The 18418-nt window shown below is 29.8% G+C and overlaps 1 protein-coding gene and 1 pseudogene across 3 annotated transcripts; one reads left to right on the plus strand and one right to left on the minus strand.

The window, feature by feature from the left end:
- Positions 1-1293: 1293 nt before the first annotated feature.
- LOC124826070 (heat shock factor protein HSF30) lies at positions 1294-3490 on the minus strand. 3 transcript variants are annotated; one of them, XM_088107229.1, is made up of 3 exons: positions 3000-3490; positions 1902-2786; positions 1294-1810 (listed from the first exon to the last, which is right to left on the minus strand). In XM_088107229.1, the coding sequence occupies exons 1-2, from the start codon at positions 3306-3308 to the stop codon at positions 1965-1967; spliced, it is 1131 nt and encodes a 376-aa protein (XP_087963355.1). In that variant the 5' UTR covers positions 3309-3490; the 3' UTR covers positions 1294-1810; positions 1902-1964. The 3 variants fall into 3 exon arrangements, with proteins under 3 accessions (XP_087963355.1, XP_087963354.1, XP_087963353.1); XM_088107228.1 differs by having other exon boundaries at positions 1294-1807; positions 3000-3412; XM_088107227.1 differs by having other exon boundaries at positions 1294-1827; positions 3000-3412.
- A 12885-nt stretch (positions 3491-16375) lies between these two features.
- Positions 16376-17163, plus strand: LOC124826071 (glutaredoxin-C6 pseudogene; annotated as a pseudogene).
- Positions 17164-18418: the final 1255 nt, after the last annotated feature.

Below are 18418 nucleotides of genomic sequence, written 5' to 3' on the forward strand. Positions count from 1 at the left end.
CACATTCTTAGTGTGATTTATAATTTACACTATTCTTTTATCACAATTATAATAATAACTACTAATAGATTACCAAATAAGCCTGAGAGTAAAATCCTAATAAATCCTGAAATTAAACCCAAGCATGTTTTTTTTTTCTTCTATATATCACTTTCAAGTCCATTCTTCCTCCACACTTGGGAGGAAGGTTTTCAATTTTTGAAGCTATATGTAATTAATTCAACTATCTTCTTAGTCATGTGGAATTAATACAAATTCTTTTTAAGTTTATAATTTAGTTGAGGAGAAGCCCACAAACTCGATTTGGACCTCCAAGTTATTTTTAAGTGATTCACCTTATCGAACAAATTTCATAGAATTGAATTATACTTAAATTTCATTTTTTTTTTCAAAATAATATTACAACTTATCGATTTCATTTTTTCAAAATAATATTACAACTTTTCAAGAATCTATCTTGGCTAAATCTATCTTTGCTAAATTTGTTAGATATATTATTAAATATCTCACATTATATACATATAACTAAATTATAACACAAATAAATATAAACCGTATCTAATTTTATGAAATTTATCCAGCCTTAAACCTCACTTTCTAACGCTGCTAGTTTACTTTGAATATGACTCTATAACCAATGCACATGGACTTCAGACCAAAGAGTTCCGAATTTCGCCTTACAAATAATCTCTTACAAAATATCAATATTGAGTTTGTGTACTGTTAGCACAAATTACAAAATCATTCAATAAGAAACCAACAATTTATTGCTTTAGTTTTAACGTCTATGTAGCCATTTGTGTACTACTGATTAACCATGTATGTCAAATAAATACTAAGAAATATCCAAACATAATGTCCCATAATTTTAATGTACCTAATATATATATATATATATATATATATATATATATATATATATATATATATATATGTAATATATGCATGTATTTATAGTTTACATGAATATAAATAGTTAGCCTTAGCCAACTTTGCAAAAGTTGTACATTGTGAAACTATTACACTCAAAAGCTGATTTAATTTTTTTGTGTTATAATACTAAGAAGAATCATATAATAATATTATTGATATTATCTAATAACAGTCATTTTTAACATTAATAATGCATTATTCTTAATACAAAAAATATTGTTATAATCACGATTGTTTTAATTATAATTTCTATTATTATGAAATGAAAATAGTATTTTTTATATTAGTTGATAAAATCGAAGTCGAACTTCTTACTGTTTAATAAATCTAATAATAAAAAAACTAATATAATGTTTTAAATGAGCAAGGAACAATAATGATTTTATTTGCTATCCTGACTAAATGAGTGATCTAGTGTATTTGGTATGATTTGAAAAGCAACATAAAAATATAGAATAAAATAAAAGATGAAACAGGAAGAAAGCTTATTTCCTTTATTCAGCGTGTACTGATGGAGAAGGTGAGCTATAGCTGATGAGTAAAGGAATTGTTAATCATATTCTTCTTTGGAATCCGTCAATGATCTTACTTCACAGTCTCTCCACACTGAAAATTTGACAATTCAACAAATTACCGTTAGATTATGACTACATCTTTTCCCAATCAATAGGCCCCTTCGACATCTGTTTTAACCTACCCTGCAAAAGAAAACGTACAATGTAGTTATCCAAAGGGGGCACCAACATAGTAAAAACAGTATCATCATCACTGGTACAAGAAATACTCAGCTATTCACAAAACACATGTCTGTTTACAAAGGATACAGCAGACAAAGAGCAATATCTCAGGACCTCTTCAGCAGCAACCACCTTCCCTGCTGCAATCATTCGTATGCTACATCAATTACAATCACATAAATTATCAAGCCACAAATATTAACAAATCAATGAAGCCTCATGAAATTATACCACAATGGTTCTAGGGGGGATGGTTTATCTGAACTCCTAGATGATAAAAATTGTCATAGTCAACTAGGGTTTGGACGCAAGATAACCCATATGATCCACAAGGTTCTGCAAATCCTCACTCCACTCATCAGGATCAGCAACCAAATCCTCCACAGGAACATCAACTTGTGAAAAATCACCAATCACAACTTCCTCCTCATGGTTCGCAGCAACCAAGTCTTGGTTCAGTAAATCCTCCCAGATTGCATCACTTACCACCCCCAAATCACTACCACCACCAGTTGTAGGAACTGAACCTAAAATCGGGTCTTCTAATTCAGAGCTCGATTCTAATGGATCATCGTCACAAACAGCTGAGAGAAGAGACTCCATGTGCGACTCAATATTAGTGGATTCTTCTTCAACAGGCAATGCCGCATCAATCACAGGATCTTGCTGCAAATTCTCCACGCTTGGGGAAGCAGTTAATCTCCTCTTTCTTCTACCACCTTGCAACTCTATCTTCTGAGCGTTCCTGTGAAGGAACTGCTGAATAAAAGTCTGATTGTTGAGTGCCTTAGCTAGAAAAGTCATCATCTGCTGATGTTTCTTCTCGCTGACTTGCAATCTGCTCTCCATGGACAACAATTGCTCCCTTGAATTGTGCTGTTGTTGCCTCAACTTCACAATTTCAGCCATCAAAACTGTCCTGTCTCTCCTCAACCTCTCAATCTCACCTTCCAATCCAAACTCCCCCAATTCAACGCAAGCTCCACTTCCTCCCTCGTGTGACTGCATCTGTGTTACGTGCCTCCTTCTCTTGATCGTCTTCAACAAGTGCCTCTGTCCCGCCAGAAAACCTTCGTTCGCAAATTCCCATTTGTCAGGATCAACTTTTCTAAAACCCTGCACCCACAGCAGCCCCGTCCATTTCCCAAGTTAGGATTTACATTCAATTAATAGAACCGCCAGAGAAAAAAAAATGCTTCAAAGATACCCTCAAACACATTCGTCCAGAACACTCTAAATTGTTGATTAAAATTGCAAACTTTAGAAGTATATATGCACTTAACTAGGTTAAGCAGTTGAGTAGAAGATGAGAAGAAAAAAAATGATTACATAGGTGTTGAGTTGTCGGACGAAGCTGGAGAAATTGTTGTGCTTGAAGTAACGAGGCAAGATGGTGGTGGAGAACTTGTGAGAGTCCCAAACGACGAAACTGTTGCGTGCTCTGCTCCAGGAAACGATGTCGTTGGTGGAAGGGTCTTCGACCACGTCGAAGGTTTTGGTGAGAAACGGAGGTGGACCCACATCGTGCAAGCCTTCCCTTGGTTGCGGGAAGAGGTTGGAAGTTGAGGATGAAGGTGAAGCAGGAGCAGCAGCCGCAAATGCGAATGTTTGTTCCTCTTTCACTGTACCTCCCTTCATTTTCCTTAATTGGAAACTGTATCTCTCTGCTATGCGAGAGAGTGTGTGAGAAAGAGTTTGGTAGATTACTATGTGTGAATTAAGCAAGGGTTTACTTGGGGCTTAGGGAATAAGGAATTTAAGGGATGAGAGAAGGAAGGTTCTAGAGAGAGAGAGTGACACTGCGAGAGATTTTTGAAGAGTATGAGAAGCTTCTGCCATCTGTCAATTTCCTGTGCCAAAGATATTTTGTAAAACTTCTGGAAACTTCTCGACTTATCGGCTGCTTCCACCCTAAATATATTTTCAACATGGAACCGACGCGTGTTAATCACAACTGCAGAGAGATGATTTTGTCAACAAACCACTGTTTTCCTTTGCTTGGAAAAACCAAAGAAAAAGAAAAAATTGTTTAGACAAAAAAAGAAGAAAAAATAAATTTAATTATTTATTATTGGTATAATTTAGATAAAAGTACAGCTTACGTCTTACGTTTATTTTTTAAATAATACTTTTTAGAAAAATAGTATTAACGAAAACAAGAATAATCTCCCAAACTTACAAGTAATACATCGTTCAATCAAACAAATATTACTTTGTACAGGAGGAAGTTATCAATTTACACAGGAAAAAACCAACGCATTGAAAACCTTGGGAAAACTATTTTCACAGGAAAGATTGATGAAAAAGGGTAAGTACAGTGATTATTTCATCTCATTCGAATTTCGAGGGAAAGTTCATGACACCATCCATTTTTCAATATTCCTATTCAACTTTTCGTGTTTAAAATTAATTGATAATAATATTAAGCTTTTCATAAAAAAAAAAAGAAAAAAAGACGTCTTTAGAGAACTAGACTGATTTAACATTGGTCACTGTATCAAAAATAATTTTTTGTATAGTTAAAATCAAATAAAACAAAATTTTTATAGTTATAATAATAACAATCATAATAATAATAATATTTTAGTATTTCTATCATCATAAAAAATATTTTATCTTTCAAATATACGGGGGTGGAAAGCAGGGGGTGGGTGAAGAAACAGTTGCATTTGAAGAGTTACTATTAGGCCCATATCAAACTCAACCAGCACAGTAATAGGCCTGGCCTTACTTGAACGAGCTAGAGATTTCAATATCATCACTGGGCTTGACCCGTTATCGCATTTCTATGTTGATATTTGTTCTTCAACTATTTTCCTTTCACTTTCAAACAAAATGTTAGTGTCAAAACTTCCACCTGAACATTTACAAAATCAACTTACTCTTATTAAATAATTACTTTTATTAAATAAAAGGCAATAAAAACATGAATTTTAACAATACTTCATCCAACAGTATTCAGTGATATTATTTTAACTTTTAACTTAACTCCTAATAATTAATGACAGCAGGACACGCATTTTATTTTTAATTTTTTTTATTATTATTTATTAATTTCTTATTTTATTTAAATTTGAATTTAAAATAAATTATATATTTTAAATTATGATGATTAATGTTACTTAAATTTAAACTAATTTATATTAACTTTTATAAATAGATTATTAATATTATATTAAAAGTAAAATTTATTTGTTATACATGTAATTACATTATGATATCTACATTTAAATTAAATTCCTGTTTTATATTTCTAACTAATCTAATTTATCAAAAACGTACAAAATGATTTTATTTGTAGAATAGAATAATTGTAAATGAAAAAAAATAATTTGTATAAAAGTTAAAATACTTAATATAACATGAGTCAATCTATATTATGCATTTCATTTTTAAAAATATTTAATTAAAACAATTATAACTCAAACAGTACTTATCATTGTTTTATTAACGTCAAACTCAAATTTGAATTAAATTACATTCTATTTTTAATTATAATAAAAAAATGTTATTTTTAATTTAAAAGGTGTCATTTGATTTTTTACTAAAATATAAGAAAGAAATTGACTCTATATAAGTATAAGTTACTGATATAACTTGATATCAATTTCCGAAAGGTGGCAGAACAATAACATACTACTTCTCTCATTTTCCAAACAACTTTGGAGAAATGGATATGTGAAAAAATTTCCAGAGAAAAAAGTATTCATTGGTAGAAGACATGATATATGGGGAAATAGGTTTGGTTTGTAAGGTTCTTAGATATCAGCAATATTCAGAGACTCCAGAAAGAACTGGACTCAATCAGCATAAACTGTATGTCAACACACCTAGATTTGGTAGGAACGAAGGAAAACAACCAGTCCAGAGAAAATGTCAAAACCAAAGGTTGTATGGAAGAGGAAATCAAATAATATTGGTAGTAAAAGCGGATGGATACAAACAAAGTCTCACATCGAATAAAATAAAAAATAGATATGAGTTTATATACACATAAGATATCTCTAGTAAGAGACCTTTTATAATAGTATCAAAAACAAATTCGTGAGAGTGTAGTCCAAAATGTATAATATAAAAATCTATGGATATGTATATATTGAACCTAAACCTACACAACATAATATGATAAAGGAGATTGATGTTGATATTTGAAAGTGAGAAGATGGTCAGACATATTTTCTTACCCTAAAATGTATAAAAAAATGTGTAATAAGGTTTCATATTATTATATAATTAACTTTTAACATTTTCGCCGCATCCAATTAAATAAACAAAATAAAATATACAAAGGAATGTCGGTAAGTGGTGAAAATTGAAAATGTAGAAATGAAATAATATTTAAGTAAGGAAAGATAGACATAGAGAAAATTTTCTATATGACACAAATGCATGTATGAATATAAATAAAACATAAATTATCCAATATAACATTATTTGGTACTAATGTCCAATTCAATACAAAAAGTCGTCAGTTAAGTTTATTATTTTTCTTAAAATTAATCCAAGATATTTATATAATCTATAAATAACAGAGAAGTGTTATCCTATTATGTGTGTTTGCGTTAAATTCAATTTTCCTCAGCTTTAATTCTTAAGATTAGGGCTGGGCACAGTTAAGTTAAGAAACTTAAATTATAGTTTATCTGTACTGTTTTAAACTTAAAAAACTTAAAACTACTTTTACTAAAAACTAATTATATTGGTTAACAGTTCAGTTTAAAAATACTGAACTATTTCATTTTGAATACAGTTAACTATGGTTTCAGTTTTCCTCTGTTTCCTTTTTCAATCGTAGGTTTTTCTATTTCCTTTTTCCATCACAATTTCCTGCTGCCGCCATTGTTGTCGAAGACTCGGGTTCTGAGAAAACTTCTCGTTGGAAAGAGAAGCAAATCTGCAAACCCACGTTTTTCCCTTTCCCTTTCAAAAGAGATTGAAAAACCTTGGCATGGTAATAGTGGAAGAACGAAGGAGAAGAGGGGGAGCAAAACGATGCCGTTGAGACGGGAGCCGAAGGAGGACGCACCTGAGTTCCAGAAGGAGTCGATGGAGTTGCCGGCGGAGGGAGAGGGTGAGGGCGGGAGGCCGTCGCCGAAGAGAGAGTAGTCGAGGAAGGACTGGACGCCTGCGAGGGAGGAGGCGGAGAAGAGGTCGGGGTGGGTGAAGGGGGTGTGGTCGAGGGAGAAGTTGGTAGGGGAGTTGTCAGTGATGAAGATGGTTTTGGCGGCGAGGAGCGTAGGGAGGCGGCGAGGAGCGTAGGGAGGCAGGCGCGGCGGGGGAGGAGGAGGTGGTCGGAGAAGGGGAGGCGCTGGGAGACCACGTGACAGGGAAACAGGAGAGGATCCGGAGGAGGACTGTCCAGGAAGGCATTGCGTGTGATGAAAAGTGTGACTTTGAACTTAAGCAGTTTACTGGATTGTACTGCACTAAGTGCACTAAAATTAAGTTCAGATCAGTTTTTCTTAACTACTTTTTAGTTCAATTCAGTTTCTTTGAATTATTATATAGTTAATTATAGTTTGGTTATAATACAGTACAGACAGTGCAGTTTGCCCACCCCTACTTAAGATAGACACCTCAACTTTAATATTTAGTTTTATATATTTCTCTTAAATTATTTGATACCGGTTTTAAAACCATGGTTTTAGTTCAAAATTACTGCAAATTTAAAATATTTTAAAATGTAAACATTATTAATTACGGACAGTAAATTTCATTTAACATGATAAGTAACATGGTAAGATAAAAAAATTAAGTTGTATACTATAACATCCCAAAAATGATAGTATGAAACTATATTAATGAGACATCACATAATAACAAGATAGAACCGTCAGTGTAGAAAAATCTTACAATTATCCTAAAATGACCAGAAAAATTTAAAACTTTACAGAATTCCTCTGTTGGTACGAACATATGTACAAGACCGAACGGTCTTATACCTAAGTAGGTGGATCCTCTGTTTCCAGCGATTGCTCCAGTGAAAACTCCTCTCCATCTGCTCACACCCACAGGGCGATCATCGCAAGGAACAATATCGAACAGACAACATGACAAGATAGAAAATAAGGGTAAGCTAATGTAATTTAATTAATCATGTTAACATGCAATTCAAACAAACATATAATATAATCATACACATACAAATATCATATAAGCATATTATGACTGACCACTTGACTTGACTAAAGCATGATCGAGTACTAGTGCAAGACCGTTTGGTCATTAACTGAAACTCTACAGAAGCAAAACTCAGTTAAGACCGAACACAAGAGGAATACCACTCACACCTAATATCGAACGGTCATGAACTGGTAAGACTCTAAAGAGACTGAACCCATTTAATGATCGATCACATGAATATGACCAAACAGCCAATCAGAGCATGGTTGATCTGTCAACCGCGCATGTTCCACGTTCTGCATAATTCTGCAGAAATATGGACAACTCCTAACTTTACCAAAACTGAATATTTTTCCAAACTTCTAATTCCCCAAACACGAATCATGTTCCTATTTACACCTATACAAGGATACCTAAACCTTTCTAACATTATCCTAAAGAATCTCTTATCAGATCTCATCCCAACTCCTGCATAATCAGAACTAAATGACCAAAAATTCATTTTCCTACTTATGACACATTATAAGAGGACTTAAAGGTTCTAACAGGTCTAAACACACTTGCTCAGACTCTTCCCACTGACCAATTTCGCTCTCGGCCCCAAACTCTCATTTTCACTTACTCACTTTTCCAAAACCAGAAAAGATCGAACACTTATGCAGGGACTTCAACTAGTTCCCAGGTTCCATCATTCATCAATTCAACACAATTCAATCAAACATCCAATTCATATACATGCAACCATCCAAACAGTAATTTCATACATAAAAAAAATCATAATCAAATTAACTAGCTTTCCTTACCTCTAATTGGACCGAACAACTTCTACAACCTTCAAACTCTTGCTTAGATCGCAGGGAAATTCTAGAAATGTCTACAAATTTTTGATTGATGAAAGGAGACCAATCACAGAACCATAAACAAAATTAGAACCCAGATGAAGAGTTGATGAACACATGCAAACCGAACAATGTTTTCATGTACCAGACAATGCAGAAATTCACGAGAATTTGAGGAACAACACTTACCCGCTCTAAAGACGAAATTGATCGAGGGAATAGAAAACTGGTGATGCCAGAATCACTCAAGTGCCCCTTATTACTGAACAGATGAACTATGGGTAAAGAAATCTAGAGAGAAGGAAGAGAAAAATTAGGAAATAGTGATTCTAGAGAGATAAACAGTTTTAAGATAATGAGCTAAGTGTTTAAAAATTTCTATTTACACTATTGATATATTTCAACATTAAAAACTCAATTCAATTATTTTAATACCTTATCTACTCTATTATTCTATTTCCTGGGTTTTTACATATACTTTACTTTAATACATCTTTAGCAAATCAAAAATAAATTCTAATTTTGCTAATACTTTTTATGAAAATATTTAATTCACACTTTTTTAATAAAATAAAAAACAAAATATTTTAAATAAAACTTTCTTTTTAAAATACTTATATTTTTATATTTGTCAGATAAAATGTTAAAAGTTAATATTTAAATTTAAAAATTAACGTGACATTAGCAGCGTTCTGGACGAAAGCAGTTGATGTTTTATGAGAAATAATTCATCGTATAACAATAGTAGAGAAATGGACAAAGTGAGATAATGAAGTCATCTTAGGTAAACCAATCAAACGACACCGTACACTCTCATCATATTGCGTCACCCATGTGCCAAGCTAAGCATTTGATTACCTCACCCACATGCACCCTCAATTCTTTATGACATTTTTAAAAAAAATCACCTGTAAAAAATGACAGTTAAATAAAAAATCTTTATACGACTTTAAAATAAATGAAACCATAATATTTATCTTTTTTTAGAGATTGGACAATAATCCTAAAAACCAATAATTTACGAAAGAAGAAGCAACAATTATAACTATGATTAATTTCATTCAGTTATGCTAAATTACCAATATAAGCAAATCGAATTTAGAAATTATAATAATTTTAACAATTAACGTTTTAATTTGAGTAAATTATCTAGAGGTTCATTCTATTATTCAGTCGTAAATTGATTAAGATGAAAAGTTAGTTCATTTTCACAAAATAATAAATAATGATTTAATCAAGTTTGACTACAAAGTTAGTTATATGGTTATTAATAAATAATACATCCGTGCACGTGTTTTCTGGTCAAACTAATTTATTAAATTTTAACTTATACATAAATGAAGTTGATTTTAATTTATTAGAAACTAAATTTATTCTAAAAATTCTTACAATTATAACATTTACATATTACAAAAAAAAAATATTTGTTTGAAGATCTGTGATTTCTCATGTACACACAGCAAGTTTGAGTGTTTGTGACTCTTTGCTTGCGGAAGGAAACAACAAAATTCACACTTGTATCTTTTTTTTTCGTCCACTTTCGAATTTTGTTTAAAAAATTTCCACTAAAGTCACTTCCTGTCTGTGTTGCTTCCATCTTTCATTTTGTTTAGTTTTGATTTGTTGGCAAAGTAACATTTGAAAAACAAAATCAATGAGAAACTGAACCTAATACGATTGTCTTTAGGGTTTATATATATGTTATTAGGAGCATACGTAGGTGAAGTTTAAGTGGTGATGTATTAATAATGCGTATTATATATAGTTAGTAAAATTGGGTCATTGGATGCAATAATAGGAAGGAATCAAACTTTGGTTAATGCTCACAACCATCACACGTGACTTTCACTTTATGGAACATATGCTAAATAATGAAGTTAGATCCATAAGATTTCTTTATTCCATAAATTTAGAGATTGAGATATAGGGAGTCACAACATAATTAAAATGAAAGAGTATTTAACATTATGTGTGTTGATATTTAGAACTTATAAAATCAACCACTAATCAAAATTCCTTCCATTCAACCTATCAATTGTCAAATCTATTAAAGTTCATAGCAATGCAATCATTCCATGGTACTTGTATAATTTTCAAATTATTACTATTATTATTATTTAAAAAAAAGTTTTCAAAACATGTTTCATTATTTTGTTTATTTGATTTGTTTGTTTCCGTTTTAAGTGTAAAAAAATGAAAAAAGAATTGTATTGTTCTCACATTTAGAAAATAAAAGATAATGAGTTAGAAAAAAAATACGGTCACACAAAACAAAATATCAAAATATGTTTAATTACTTTTATATTTGAAAAAGTTTGATTACACGCCTAATTTATTTTAAACTCAAACATTGTTATATTTTAATCTTTACTTTTTGTTTTTGAAGTCTTTACCTAAAACTTTGACATACTTAGTTAAAACTATTGTAGCTCTTATTATATGGGAGCTTTTTTTATACGTAGAATATGATAGATTATAATAATGATCACGTTTACTTTAAATACGAAAGAAGTCATCTTGTTCTAATTCTAAAGTATCATTAACCATGAATGTATTCTTAGTGGAAAACAAGTTTACTTTGAATACGAGAAAAAAAGTTTTCTTATTCTAATTATATGTCAAGTGATACCATTAGGATCAACTACTATATCTGAGGTAGTACTGACTTTGGAGTTTTGAATTCTTTCAAAGTTTTGTTCTATTTCTTAATATATGTGAGTCCATCTCTTAAGTTGTGTGAGACTATTAGATGTATTGAAACATTTTTCTTCTAAATTAAAATAATATATTATATAGGAACATTATTTTTATTGCATAAAAATTAACCATTCTTTTAAATTTCTTGAAATCAAACTAGTTAAAATTGTATTTTTTTTACATTCTTTCATCTCTTACTTTCTATCAACTCATCTAAAGAGATTCAAACATTTGTTTGGATATGATAGGAAAAGAAAAGATAGAAAAATATTTAAAATTGAAAGTGAGATTATTATTTGAATTAATAAAAGAAAGAGTAAAAAGAAATAGTTAATAGGTGTACAAGTATATGAGATCGATTTTGAAAGAAAAAATATAAATGAAAGATAATTTAATTTTTTGAGAAAAACTATAGTGATTTTAATCGTATTTTAATTTTAAACTCCAATATATCTTAAAGAAGATGATTTTTGTTTTTTTATTATCAAAATGATATTTTATAACTACAATGGAATATTTGTGGTACTCCAACCACTTTACATGGTATGTTTAATGAAATAAGTACAAAGTTGACATAAAAATCTCTTTTTGATACATATATGATTTTATCCCTAACCTATAGAAGGTTTGTTGTATGTGTTCATATAAATTCGGCCATATATTAGCTAAGAAGATGATTTTAGTGTATTTCTCACATTAAAAGATTATTGTATTTCAATATCACCATTTTAGGGTATGGAAGCAAAGAGAGTTTATCATAATTATGTGGCTGGCATAATTACTTATATAGAATAAATTACATAATCGATAATTGATTATACAAGTCACATAATTTGTTATCCAAAAAAAAAAATAGCATAAACAATGTGTAGAGCTTATCCAATAATGAGTTTCAAACTTGTTAACATCAAAAAGCTTCAAAATAAGTAAATCTGACTAAAAAAAGTCAACCATACATTAAACAACAATTAATTAAAGTGTTGTTTATTGAATGAATGAGTTTGAAAGTGAAAATTTATTACTTGATTACTAATTAATAGAATACTTGAGAATATGAAATAAATAAATAAATAAATTATATATATATATATATATATATATATATATATATATAAAACAATTGTTCACTTAACAAAAGATGAAAATAAAAAACAAAAAGAAAAAAGCAAAAGGAAAGAAACTCCTCTGTGTATTAGGAAAAGAAAAGGCACACTGAAGCATTAATTAACCCATTCACTTATGTAAGAGTTTGTCTATTTAAAACATAATACATGATGTTACTCCTTTTAAACTCTTATGATATATAGATTTTTTTTTTAATTACAGATATGTTAAAAATCATAAAAATATTTTCAAATAAAATAGATTTAACGAATAAAATTAATTACTAATTATATTTTTTTCATTTAAAAGAAGAAAAAACATCAACTCCGATTTTAAAGTCATTTTAAATATCTCTTTCTTTCTATCAATAAAGTGTTGTCTTAAAAATGTAATAATAGACTGAACAAAAATTGAAAAATTAAAAATGTATTGGTTCTAATTAAAAAGAAAGGAATAACATTTCAAATTATTTTCAAATTGATTTGAATGGAATCACAATATACTTTTACGGTGAAATCTATTAAAAAAAAAATAAAAAATCAAATCACGAACACCTTGGTACATAGAAAGCATTTGACGAATCCAGCATGATGAGCTTTAGAATGTGGTTTGATTTTGCATGTGCAGTCTCGTCATTATATTTTTTGGAATCAAAATAATCACGCTTACTGGCGTGAGTATATAATCACCATCCACATTCTGTGACTCATTTTTTCTTCTGTCATTAGGTTTTGTGCTCTTTGAATTTGAGCTTCACATCCCATGGGCAATGGACCAAGTGAAACACGCGTCCACACTGGTAAGATATATTGTCCGCTTTGAGCCAAGCCTTCACGTATTTGCTTTTGGTTCCACTCCAAAAGGCTTCTTATCAATGGTGGTATCTTATGTGTATATAAACTCATGTCCATCTCTTATTTTATCCGATATGGGACTTTGTTTGTACCCAACAATCACACAGTTATTAATTTTCAGTAACATAAAATAAAGTATAATTACACCAATTAAACTATAATTAGATTGTTATTAATTAAAGTTCATTTTAAAATTTATAAAAATATATAAGAGAAGGAGGTACTGATTATATTTATTATACAATTAATATTTGAAAAACAAATTCCTTATTAATTTTACGATAGGTAACCTCTTTAACACAGTGAAAAATAATTTAAAGAATTGAAAGTTGGACAATATACTTAGACAATTAATCTTGATCCTAATTTGAAATGATTTTCATTTTTAATTAAATTATAATCTTAAAAAGAAAATATAACACTTTTTACTAATTAGAATTTTACCATCAACGTCGTGATGAGAATATGTATTAACTAGTTTCTTATATTTTATTTTGGTGGAAATACTTTCATAATTAATATAAAATAATATTATGATTAATATAAATCATGTAAAAGATAACATTATATTAACTAGTTTTATATTAATCATAAAATTTTATATTTTTTTAATATTTGAAGACAAACAAACAAAATGATGTGACGTGATAAAATAACAAATCACATATTAAAAAAGTACAAATATTTTGAATACTTAATATATAAAATTTGTTATAAGAGACTTGAACCTGAATTTATGAAAAACTTAAAACTTAATTAAACCTTATAATTAATATTATAATAATAGTTTTATTGCTAAGTATGTTTTTTTTAATTTTTACATACATAAAATATATATAATTGATACAAATAGAAAATTTTATTGATATCAATACTAGATTTAATAATATAAGCGTAATCAATATTTATCTATATGCACCGTAAACTTAAATTACTTATATTTAATTTGATTATACTTGTTTAAATTAGCCTAATTTAATAATTAGCTTTATAATCTATTTGTTTGGGAATAAAGTGAGAGTTTTCGTTTCACAGTTAGTAAACATAATAAAATTAAATAACACGTGTGAAAAAAGTTAAAAAGTATATTATTTTAAGATTTTGAGTGTAAATTGATATTATTGTCTTATAATTTGACTTGCTATTATAAGTGACGAATATTTCTAGTAAATTTTCTTTAAAAATAATATGTGAATGATTTATTAATAACTAGACATAAGAGTATGAATCTAGATACTACATTAAATAAGAACAAAAAGAGTTAGACAATAATATTTTTTTAGTTCCAATCGTTTAGATGACTTTCATGAGCACATACCAACACAATATTTAAAAGAATCAGTCATTTTATTTGCTACACACACGATAATAAGGAATATTTCTGGATTTTTCTATTCACAAGAGTTAAGTTATAAACATCACCGCTTATTCAAGGAACTCAAACGTATTGCCATGCAGAAGACAAAAGGTATGGTCCCCTGTTTTCTTTTAAATGTACTTAAATGATTAAAATGGTCGATTGATCAGTTAAAGACCATGTGGGTCGACCATCTAGTAAGAAAATATCAATCGGTATAACATATTTATTAATTGATAATTAATTTGGACAATAATTACTATTAATAAATAATTAAGGAAAATAATAATCATTGTTGAGGATTAATAAAAATAATAAAAGTCATTTTATGGATGATTAATGAATGAGACGGATAAGCTTATTATAATATCTATAAATATATATTTGACAGAAAACACAAATAATTTAACTCTAATTATTCATCTTTGTTAAAAAAAATCACTAATTTAAATATTAGAATATCTTTGACAAGTACTCGTCTCCATGACTTGGACAAAGAGAAGAGAAAAAAAAATTTTGATAATGTAGAATGATCTGTCTGAACTACTGAACAATTTTAAATATTTTGAATAAAAAATCTCAATCTCTGTACAAAATAACTTCTAAAGTAATTATAAAATAAATTAATGAAAAATGATATAGGAAACCTGTTAGTCACACAATCAATAAAAAATAATGTAGATATAATTGGCAATATGATATGGTCAGATAGTAACATAAAAAAAGGAGAAATTATAAATGTTAATGAACTTCATGGGTTGAAGAGTTAACCTATGATCAAAACAGTTTTTTTCTTTTTCACATGCTCCTATTTTTCGTTAATTAATATATTATTATTTTCACTAGTTCTCTCAGTCCAAATTTCTGTTTCCCTACTGTTTTCTTATATCTAATTTGATGTTTAACATGACAAAGTAACATTAATCCCTTAATAGAAAATAAAATAATAAAATGAGAGATGAAGTAGAAATTGAGATAGGATGAAACTAATTTTAAAATTAAAATGATGAAAAAAATTGAAATGATTATTTACTTTTGATTCTCCCGAAAATACGCTGTGTACCCAAACAGAAGGATAAAAGCATTACCACGCGCGCCTCGGTGGCTCCTCCACTTATTTACTTCGGAAACATAATCATCTAGTAACTAGTAATAATTTAATGGTGTTCTTTAAAAAGAGTCCTTACTTAAATGTCTCCAATGCACACTTAAAAGAAAAACACACATGTCACATGTCTAACAAGAATATTGCTATGCCGTGCATCTTGTCAAACATTAATAGTTCCAACTACTAAAAAATAAAAAGGATGAGTGACTTGGTTTTGTAGAGGTATATAAGTACATTTTAATAGAAAAAAGAAGTCGAATCTCTTTGTTTGACAAATCAAATTGCGTAACACATACATATGAAATCGACGACCACTTTACAAACTAGTTGTAGTACACTTTCCAATTATATATATATATATATATATATATATATATATTAATTGTAGTGATTTGAGTTTATGTGAATTATGCTGATTTCAATTTCTTATAATTTTTATTTATTACCTTTATTATGTATTTCTCATCAGGAATAAAATTGATAAGATAAGCAATAAAATTCACAGTTTATAGTAAAATATTAGAATATAAAAGAAAAATAAAAGAGAGCGCGTGGGAAAAGTAAAGTGGTTGGAGCGATTGTAGAAAATGAGAAAACAGTAGTTTGTGATGTAAGGAAGCACGATTTGGGGTGTGTGATTTTTATAAAATAAAAAGACCCTCAAACTCGGTTCCAATTGCCTTCTCTTTTCTTTGTTATGCTTTGAGTTTCTCACAGAGATATAACAGCACAAACAAACACTGTCTTTCATCTTCTCTTGTTGTAGAAAGTCACAGGGATGCAAGGAATAGAAGGAGGATTTGTGAGTTCAAACGAGGTAGAGCTGAGTCCCACTATGAGTAACTCGTCCTCACTGTCCATGGAGCTAGACGAGTCTACGGAGACCAGGATCCAACGCCTCATATCGGAGCATCCGGTCATCATCTTCACCCGATCCTCCTGCTGCATGTGTCATGTCATGAAGAACCTCTTAGCCACCATCGGCGTTCATCCCACCGTCATCGAATTAGATGATAATGAGATCGCCGCTCTTCCCCTCCCACACACCATCGCCCCTGCAGCATTTATCGGCGGCACCTGCATCGGTGGCCTTGAATCCCTTGTCGCCCTCCATGTCACCGGCCACCTCATTCCTAAACTCGTCCAAGTCGGCGCTCTCTGGGTATGACACAACCCAACCTACCTCTCACGCAATCAACCACTATATATCACCTATCCATATTCCTACACTACATTCCATTGTCTCATTCCTCTCTCTTTATATTTCTCTCCTTAATTAATCTTTATATATGTTATGATATGCAATTGCTAGTTAGTACCTAGTATTATTATTATTAGTATTAGTTTTAAAACCAAGAAACATGGCTAATTGTATAATTTAGGGTTGTGAAATGAAATCTCAATTTGTGTTTGAGTGTTCTTAATGAAACTTTTGCTTTGACTTGCGGTGTGGTGGATTCTAAGGCAAAAAAAAAATTGTACAGAAAGACATTGATGGACATGGCATCGGGTGATAATAACAATAACATTAATTTGTCTTGAATGCGTTATCCAATAAATTGATCGGGTCCGTAGATTGGTCCCATTGACAATTATGAAACAATCGGGACCGTAGATGGAGCGGTGACTTTGTCAGTTTGCTTCGGGAATCCTAAGCTTATCTGTTTGTCGATCTCTTCTTCCTTTTACCTTACATGTAAATTTATTAGTTTCCAGGTTGAAATCATGGCAGTTTGTTTTTATATACCTAGTATGCTTTTATCTTTGTTCATTATCCTCTTGTTTTTTGGGATCGGAAATAATAATGGCAACCTGGTTTGGTTTTTGATTGGGTAAGTGGGACCTAACACACATACTATCCTACCGAGACATGATATGATAGCCTTTTTCGTCTTGGTTGTCCCATATCGAGTTAAGACCTTTGATGAGGAACACATGAAGGAAGGTTGCATTCATGAAATGCAATCATCAAATCCATGCATACCCGCTTATTACACACAAATATACTAATACTTCATCATTTAGTTTTTCAAAGTATCATGAATTTAAAATATATATTGATGAATTTGAGCTTAAATTAATATTTGTGTAAATTTGTGCATAAAGTGTTGAGTCTTTGCAACTAATATAAAATATTACATTGTTACGAGAAGTGAAGACCTTATAAAGAATAAGGTATTATACTTTCACACTCTCATATATATATATATATTATTAGTTGGAAGTCTTTTAAACCATACGCGTTTGTGCTTGCTTCCCTATAAATATCCAGCATTTATAGGGTTTCTTGCCTGCCTTTTCCCTATTAGTATTACTATTACCAAAACCAGCTGAAGCAGACTATACAGTGTGCCATCACAATTTTTTTAATTATACTATATTATTTTAATGAATCAAAACTTAATATTTAAGTTAACTTTCATTTTAAACTTTTATTTAATAATATATACATATTTTTGGTGTTTAATTTATAGTTTAAGTAAAACTCATGCTTTTGAGAAAAAAATGGAATAAAATATTTACATTATATATTAAGTATTAATGATGTATATAGTTATTTGAAGTGAATAAATAGCTTATTTCTGTTTTGTTTTTTTCTCTTTGTATATATATATATATATACACACACACATTATTATTATTGGAAAGAAAAAAAATTATGGAAA

The sequence above is a fragment of the Vigna umbellata genome, chromosome 2, assembly GCF_029865625.1.
Source record: "Vigna umbellata cultivar VRB3 chromosome 2, Vumbellata_1.0, whole genome shotgun sequence".
Classification (NCBI taxonomy): Eukaryota; Viridiplantae; Streptophyta; class Magnoliopsida; order Fabales; family Fabaceae; genus Vigna; species Vigna umbellata.